Source organism: Schistocerca cancellata, chromosome 1 (genome assembly GCF_023864275.1).
Source record: "Schistocerca cancellata isolate TAMUIC-IGC-003103 chromosome 1, iqSchCanc2.1, whole genome shotgun sequence".
NCBI lineage: Eukaryota > Metazoa > Arthropoda > Insecta > Orthoptera > Acrididae > Schistocerca > Schistocerca cancellata.
In genome coordinates this window covers 600,274,498-600,283,640 of record NC_064626.1, presented here as the reverse complement: position 1 = coordinate 600,283,640, position 9,143 = coordinate 600,274,498, and the positions used below count along the sequence as shown (strand labels likewise).

Genomic DNA, 9,143 nt, shown 5'->3' with positions numbered 1-9,143 from the left:
CAAGTATGTTTTGACCTATTTTGCAATGTGGAGTCAAGTGCTGTCATGCTGCAAATTCATTTTATCGTGGCTCTCACTGTATTGCGGATGCTTGTCTCTTAATACTCTCTCAAATGCATTAATTGCATTCGATAACGGGCACCTGTGATTGCTTTACTTGGTTTTAACACCTCATAGTACATGACACTGAGCTGGTCCCACCAAATGCAGAGCATGATCTTGGAGCTGTGAATATTTGGTTTGGCCATCGACGTGGAAGCATGGCTGGGATATTCCCATGATTTTTTACGTTTAGGGTTATCGTAATGAGCCCATTTTTTGTCCCTGGTCATAATGCGATGCAGAAATCCCTTCCGTTTTTGCCCCTAAATAAATGTTCATAAACACACAAATGCCGTTTAACGTCCCTTGATTTCAGCTCACATGGGACTCAAGTTCTTTCTTTCTGAATCATGCCCATAGCCTTGAGACGTTTTGAAATGGCTTGCTGTGTCACTCCCACTAATCATGCCAGTTCTTCTTGAGTTTGACGTGAGTCTTCACTCAGCAGAGTATCCAATTCTGCATCGTTGAAAACATTCTCTCTTTCACCACTATGCCTGTCTATGATGTTAAAATCACTATTCTTGAAGCGTAGAAACCACTCAGGACACGTTCTTTCACTAGCAGCATCCTTACCATATGTACGTGAGAGCATTCAACGAGACTCAGCTGCTGTTTTCTTCATACTGAAACAAAACTGTAACACTTCCCGAAAATGAAGAGAATTAGGCTCGTAAACTTACATTTTCAATCAAGAACAAGATTGGGGCTGTACGGAGGATGATCTAGAGTTTCCCATCGAACAGATGTGATGAGATCTTTGGTCTGTGCACATCCGTCAACATTTTTGGTACCCAACGAGTACACAATTTTCGGTAATTCAAGTGTTAGGTCACAATGCCATACAAAACACTACGAGAAACATTAGGAAAGTCATACTGCAAGGAGTAAATTGTTAAGCGTCTGTTTTCTCTCACCTTATTGCCCACTTCCTGCACCAAAATTTCATTAACGATCGAAGGACACCCACTCTTTTGTTCATCATGCACATTTGTGCGGCCATCTTTAAATGCTCTCACCCACTTTCTTACCATTTGACCACTCATAATGTTTCCTCCGTTAACTGCACAGATCTTACAATGAATATCTATCGCTTTTAGGGCTTTAGCACTAATAAATCTTATAACAGCTTGTACTTCACAGTCGGCGGGACTCACAATTATCGGAGGCATCTTAAATACTCGGTACACAACATAAACAAGGAAGAATCAGACAGTAATGGCGTCAGTGTGTAGACAACAGATGTAGGTACCCAGTCGAGCATGCGCAGAACGCCGACCACAGCACTGCGGCCGCGGTGTGGCAAAATGGTACTTACTTAAAAAACACGCCTCATACATGAAAACAGTCATCAAGATTGAATAAGATAACTTTTATTACCGACAGCAGCAGAATGATGGATCCATACATGAAGTTGGAGGAGTTCTATCACAAGAACCCACTATTAACACACCTCAGCAACCATAAGAATAACACCTTTTTCTGCCAGTTTGTGTACTGGATGGTATGAAGCGCACTCAGATAGTAAATACATATGAAGCAAAGCCAACAAATATCTCCAAACAAATTTGTAGTATTTGGTAAGTTTGATCTTAATCGAGTCACTTGATTTAGCAATAATTTTACTATAATATTCTGCAGATTTAAACTTCATTAATTGTCTGTGCTACAATGGAATCAGTTTTAAGTTCACTTGTCGTTTCACCCATCAAAAACGAACAACTGATATCATGAACACTGCATTACACTTGGTGGTACACTATTGTTGACGCAGAATGAGACACGACATTGTATACTCTCACATTGTGTTCCATTCCTAAGACAGGAAGCTATTTCCACAATTGTCTGTTTAGACTACAGCAATTTCCCTACATAAATTGATTAGTATTAATTATCACTATTTAAAGTTTAAGCAATTTCTGAATGCTGCTGCCAAAGCCAAGAATAAGGTAACGTATGCCAATTATATGAATATAAAAAAAGTAATTAAAGGTCTTGGGTATGTCGTGTAATGATACTGGTATTTATGCGTTCAATGACTTAGTGTCCACAGAGTTGAGATACATATTGCATACAATTATATCCCCTGCATTTATTCCTAGTTGAAACACAGTGTTCATGTCATAGCAAGAAAATTCAATTACATTGCAATTATTTAATTAAGTAAGAGCAGTGCTTTTTTTCTAAAAAAAAGTTTGAGGGTACTCCGACATTGGATATAATGCAGCAAAAATTACTTATAACTGAAGCATGGGATACCACCCGTCTGCTTTTAACCATAACGTCATCAGCATGTCGAGCTAAAAAAAAAAAAGGTATCGGACCCTTCAGTTGACTTACAGCTCAAATGAAGCAGGCCACACCAAGAAACACCCGGTGGTATCGAACACTTCAGTTTACATCACCTCGAATGAAGCATGCGATTCCCATCAACCCCTGAACAATAAAAGAAAATGGTATCGTGCACTTCAATTGACCTATAATACACCTCAAATGAAACAGGTGAGTCCAATCAACCCTCAACAGTCAATGACATCGCTTTTTCCACCAAAAACTGCACTGGTATCGTTCGTATTGCAATTACCAACACTAAAAGATGAAATACAAAATTTACGTCTGTGAAAAAAATCTTTGGCACTCTTCCAAGTTCTCAACATCATAAAAAAATTACTTTGTCGATGAAAAAGTTTAGAGGTGTGCATCCCCCAGTGTTCCCCCAGAAAAACAGCACCGAGTAAGAGTATGACAACACCATTGCAGTGGTAGACATACTGTAATTAACTTGAAAGGCAGCTTCCATTCAAAAAATTATCAACAGGAAAACATTTTTAAGATTATATGTCACTCACTTTTTCCATCTTGCACAGACTGCAAAGGAAAACACTGTAGGTGGAATTCAATTTGCTCAGCAGAAAAGGAAGGGGTAGTGGGGATATTTCTCTGCATTACTTTAATGTTATATTTATTAATATTAAATTAACACAGTCTGTATTACAAAATAAAAATTGCTGAACAGATAGAGGAACTAATCACATACATCCTTGCTGCTTATGTGTGTTTTGGTTCTCATTGTGGGCTGTAACAAACTACATACTGGAGTTATTGTAACAAAACAGTTACCAAATGAATTACTTACAGCTTACAACTGTATTATTATTGTTTGCATCCAGGGAGTTGCATGTAAATGCTTGTAAAATGTTTTTACCTGTCTCCCATAGTTCTGTTCTTGAGCTGATTGTGGAAGAAACATTGATGACATTTGCTTTTTCAAGCACACTAAAATAAACTAAATAAGAGTCTTATTACAGTTAACTGCAGTCCTATAAGTTTTGCTTTCTCATTCCACAATTGTGTATAAGAATAAATGTTTACCAGCTTTTTTTTTACATGTCATTTCTTTACATATTAAAACTATTCTCATCACTTGACAAATCAGCAGTACTATAAACAAACAAAAAAATATAACTGTTCCAATGGTACAATTTGTAGTGATGTTTGGAGAGTATTTCAATAATATTATTCAACTGAATATCTATCTACCATTAACAAGCTGTCATGAAAGTGAAAAAAAAAAAGCAGTGTACAACTTGAATCCGCAAAGGACTGAGTACATAAAACTTATGACACTTGAAGAATTAATACTGTAATAAAGTTGCATTATGAATTTATAAGAACTCTTGACATGTAAGTTTTGTTATATCTTGATTGTCACAATTCTATGTTCACTGATATCACAATTAGCTTCAGTCCACAGAATAAGGTAAATAAAAAAAGTAGTTATTTAAAAATTATCATTCCCCTATGGGAGATGAACTGCACAAAAATAATTTTTTTTACATGCGTCTCACTAATTTAACAACTAATTCCATGCAATTTTGTAAGGTTTTATGTAAGAATAATTCACAGCCATTGCATAAAATAATACTACAATGTAGATGTGTTTCTGAACAAATATGAGATTACAAACCTTTAAATCAGACACAAGCTGTGCCGGCACGCAAGCAAGAGCACGCATGATCTCTCTCTCTCTCTCTCTCTCTCTCTCTCTCTCTCTCTCTCACACACACACACACACAAACACACACACACACAAAATCAATTTATAAGTTAATTTGTAACAAAGAACATGAAGGCAGTATTTACTATATATGATATAGCAATGTTGACAACAAAGCATGCTCCTCACATGTGACCAGTCCACACATTCACAGGCCAATGGGTGTACAAATTATCAAACAGTATTTTGAAAAATAAGTTTCAGATAAAATGTGTGCATGGACTGCATGTGTTCCCATGAGTCACACAGATGCACAGTAGAAAATAAAATATTTTAAAACAAGTAATTACAAAGTAAAGCAGTCAAAATCTAAAAAATAAATGAGCAAGCCACTTCTGGCTGCAATTCCAGTCATGAAGTTGACAGAGGAAAGTGTACCAATGGAGTAAGACAAAAGGAGTATGTGAAACGACAGACCCCTTTTTTGTTACTTCATTTGGTGTAAAAGAATCATTTAGTGCAACAAATTTCATTTGGGTTGATTATAGTTTCATTTTCTGATAGCTGATGCATTGAATATTCTACTCCAGTAGGTGTTGATTGATTTAAAAATATCTGACATGATACTGAGCAATGTAACCAAACTTGCTCCAAAGCAACCAAGTCAGGAAAATTTTTCTTATCTCTGTTCATCCAGCCATACTTCATCGAAAACAATACTTGCTGCTTGGATACGCCCTTGAAGAAAGAGATACCATATGTTCTTAACTTCTCTGCATAATGATCCTGAGGCAGCAGTTTAATAAATCTAATACCAAGAAGTGTGGTGATTTCGACTCTATAATTTTCTTGGAAAACACCAAAAAATTATTTATTGTAGAACTCTGTTATATGATGTCCAATTAAACTGAATGATTAGTAACACATAACTTTAGGATTAAAAAGTAAGCAGTGTGTTTAGTTGTTAATTTAGACACGTGTGATTTAAGGTATACCTCTGTCCATTTCCCTACTAATTCGTAGGTACAAAAGAGAAAAAATATCTGTAAAAGTGCGAAACTCACTTATACACAGGCGATATTCCTCCATTCTGTTACAAAAACTTCTAAGTAATACCACTAATTTTTCGATGTAACACTGAAATATAACTGTCTGGATACTTTTTTTTTTATCAAAGAAATGAAACAAATAGGATTTTTAAGGAATGAAATACATTAGTCACCACCACAGAAACACAGCCCGTCCTCAGTACTCAAGGTTTTACTCCTTGCTGGGTGCCAGGGATTACAATATGTGAACATACAAACTAAACCACTTTCGTTACACCTAATCTTCACAACCTCAAAAGTGCACAACATTGCAAATTTCAGCACTAGGGCTGTATGGTACTTAAAACTCACTCTCATCTACTTCAGGAGAGTAAATAAAGTTAAATACTGTTAAATAATTCATTCATTTCACAAATTTGTATGATAAAACTCAGCAAGGGTCAGGCTAGACTAGAGAAAGAATCCCTCAATCTCCTTTCAATAAGATAAATGGCACCACACACAACTAAGCAGAATGTCTTTATTAAATAAAGGATGCTCCTATAAAATTCTGCTTTATTGGGTAAATATATAGCTTTACAAAGGCAATTATATCTGCTTCACATGTGTAAGCCTCTTGATTTTTCACCATATTACACTGCTGATGCAGGATTTAAGAACAGAAAACGTACACTTAAATGTAATGAGGAAATGGTAAATTGCCTGCCATTACATCAGTTATGTGGATATCTTTCATAGCTCCTCAGCTAGGTATGGCGATGAACTTAATATGTCGATTGATAGAAGTGATACTTTTCATTACTAAAACAAGAGAAAATAAGCTAAATACCTTGGGCTCTAAGTCATGCCAAAATCTACAATACTGCAAAAATTGTTTGGTTTCTTGTAAAAATTTTCTGCTCCTTTAATATCAGTGTATCCACTTTTTGAAAAAATTGCATCACAAATATAACCAACACAAAAACAAATTTAAACTGACTTTTTTAGAAAAGTTTGTATCACCAACTCCTCTTTCTTAACATAATATAACCGAAAGATTAAATTTGCATCTGAAATCCTGAAGTACAAGCCAAAGCTAGTGAATGTACAAGAAAGCAAAATAAGAGTGTACAAAATCATACAATATCCAAGTTGAAGAGGAAATCTCATTATGCCACAGAAAAATGAACATTTCCACTCTTAATTATGTTACTTGGCAAATATAGTTTAATTAAGAAGAACTAGCAGATAGACTGAAAGTGTTTGTTGTTCCCTCCTGTTGATGGATCTTTTACAGTAATAAAACTCCTTATGACAAAATGTTAATGTAACACACGTCTAGGAAGCTTTAAAATCATTATTAGCAAGAAATGAAACTTCTGCAGTCATATACAAACATGATAAATTATCAGGAACACACAAACATTATCTCATATCTCTCAGTTTCATTTCAATAAAGAAAATTATTACTGTCACTACATAAGTGAGAAAAATATACACTTAAACACAGGTATGTTGACTCAGATGTTGGAAAACAAAAGAAAAAAAGACCCTTACAAGATTTTGAATAGAGATATGGGTATTCAATACCAAGGCACATGAAAGACAGACTGAGTCAAAAGGAAAATGGATTAGGTACACAGTTGCAAATGCAACATCAGTATCTGAAGTATGTTATCCCCTACATAAAACAAGCGGGAACAAAGGAACAAAATAAACCGCTTACAAAGAATGAAAAAAATATTTTCTACAGCATGTTTCATTGTGCTAAAGGTAGGGTAGTGTGTATGTTCTTGCACTTTTACCCTTCATAGTAAAGCTATTGTCACTGTTCCTTATTTCTCATCAGGGAGGATGCTTAAGCTGTAGAACCTTGAACAAATATCAAATTTAGGCTTTTGAATGTTTTTGTTAGCTACAGTGCTTCAGTCAGAGCGCAAGTGGAATTTATTTTCAATTCCTATTTATATAAAAACAAGAACACTGTCTGAAGTCATTCATGTGAGGCGTATGCAATGGCAAATAGTGAAACTATTATCACTACTTTAGTGTGTGTTATTTTTCTAATAAATTCAAAGCTGAATAAATCCACATTAAAGTGGTCTCACAATTGTAAAGCACATAAGTCATACACAATAAAAAAATCACATTTTGTTAGCTAAAGATTCACTTCTTTTTTCTTCCTTTGCGACGGCTGCGACCTTGATCAGAACGGTTGCCACCTACTTCGCCATTGCTTGAATGACTGTAAAGATTGTTCAGAAAATTCTCCAAGTCAGCTTCACTGAAAAATTTTAAGATGAACACAACTGAAAAGTTTATTCACTTTTTAATTTTTGTGTACATTAACAAATTGAAAATACAGTTACAAATAGACAAATTTTTTCCCCATGCATTAAGATAAAGCTATCATCAACCCAAAGATTGGTCTGTACACCACAATGCTTTACTAGTCATGACCCTATTGCAGGTGGTGTGTTTATGACCTATGAACCAACACAGCCAGCCAGTTATAGGCAGGCCCACAGTTTAATGTGGACTCCAAACCACAGCGCAACTTGGCATTTTTTACTTTAATCAGTCACTGACAGATGTGAAATAAATGATAAATGATGAATAAAAAGCCTTGAACCTTCATATTTGCAGTCTGGCATGTATCAACTGAGTAACATCCCCAGGCACTACAAGTAAGATTCTCAACACTGAGATAAAATGACAAGCTATTTTTTGTCAACAGACCAGTGATACAAAAGCACAGTTCCATTCTTTAACACTAGCAGCACTTTACAGTTGTCTATTATGTACTCCAGAGTCTGGTGTCTATCCACATGTGTAAAAATTATTTCTTTAAACCAAATATAGAAAAAATGGAGTTGGCACGATAGTTCACCAACTGTTGAAAAGACAGATATCTACAAAATCTATAAACTTTAGCAATACATAGATACATTATGAGAACAAGGTGAAATTTCTCAATTTGTTTATGAGAAAGGGTGTTCTTTTAGTTTAAAAACTCACTGATTATTTTATGTAATCCTTTTATGTCAAGGTACTTTTTCTACAGTTTATCCCTGAAGTGCAATTCTGAAAGAGCACAAAAATGCCTTCACTGAAATCAAAACTTTTTGTAGCCATAAATTTCTTCACATGTGACAGTATCTGGAAGTAAGAGGACACAAATCTGCAGCATAGAGTGGATGTTCCAACAATTTGCACTTCTAATTTCTCAGTATTTTCCCCCAATGTCAAGGGCTTTTGTAGGAGATGCAAATGGAAGGGACTAGTAATTTGTGGTGATTTTAATGTAAATTTTTTGAAGAAATCTGACAGAAAAAGTGATCTAAAGGTGCTTTTAGCCACTTATAATTTAATATCACACACAAATTTCCCTACAAGAGTTCCTCAAGACAATTCACACAATAAGCAGAAGTTAAACCTATTCATGCCTACCCTACAGTAAATGGATTTCAGATCCTGATGCACTATAACATCATGTAACTTAGATCCATATATAGTTTAGAAACACTCTAAGAAAATAATGAGGCTGAGTAATGACAGAACTAAGTATACTTTATTAAAGTTTAAAAATGCTCACTGAGGTGGAGTTTAATCAATAGGTTTGTATCCATTGTTAAAATAGTTTTCCTAAAAATATAATTAAATGTCATAGTGGGAAGCCTTTAAAGAAACTTTGGATCACGTATCAGCTTCTCATAAGGAAAAAAAGGACTTATACAAAAGAACAAGTAAAAAGCCAGAAATACTCATATTATAAATAATGTAGTACTTTGACATATCAAGAAATGTAAAAAAGCCACAATTATATCCAACTTGTCAGAAACTGACAGATCAGACAGTAAAATCAATCAAAATGGAATGATTTTAAGAGAGATACAGAAAGAAGTCATAGAAGATGATTTTATTGTTACTAAAGAAAACAGAAGAATTGTAAAAGACAGTTCATGTGTAGCAGATATTTTTTATGATTTAGTTTTTAACAGTATACTGAAGGAGCA

The 9,143-nt window shown here is 34.8% G+C and overlaps 1 protein-coding gene across 1 annotated transcript in view; it reads right to left on the bottom strand.

The window, feature by feature from the left end:
- Window positions 1-2,521: 2,521 nt before the first annotated feature.
- LOC126182244 (uncharacterized) overlaps window positions 2,522-9,143 on the bottom strand; it is a 218,222-nt gene continuing 211,600 nt past the window's right edge. The window contains exon 10 of the mRNA XM_049924834.1: window positions 2,522-7,411. Coding sequence (XP_049780791.1) covers window positions 7,294-7,411 — 118 coding nt within the window. The 3' untranslated portion in view covers window positions 2,522-7,293. The remainder of the gene's footprint in view (window positions 7,412-9,143) is intronic.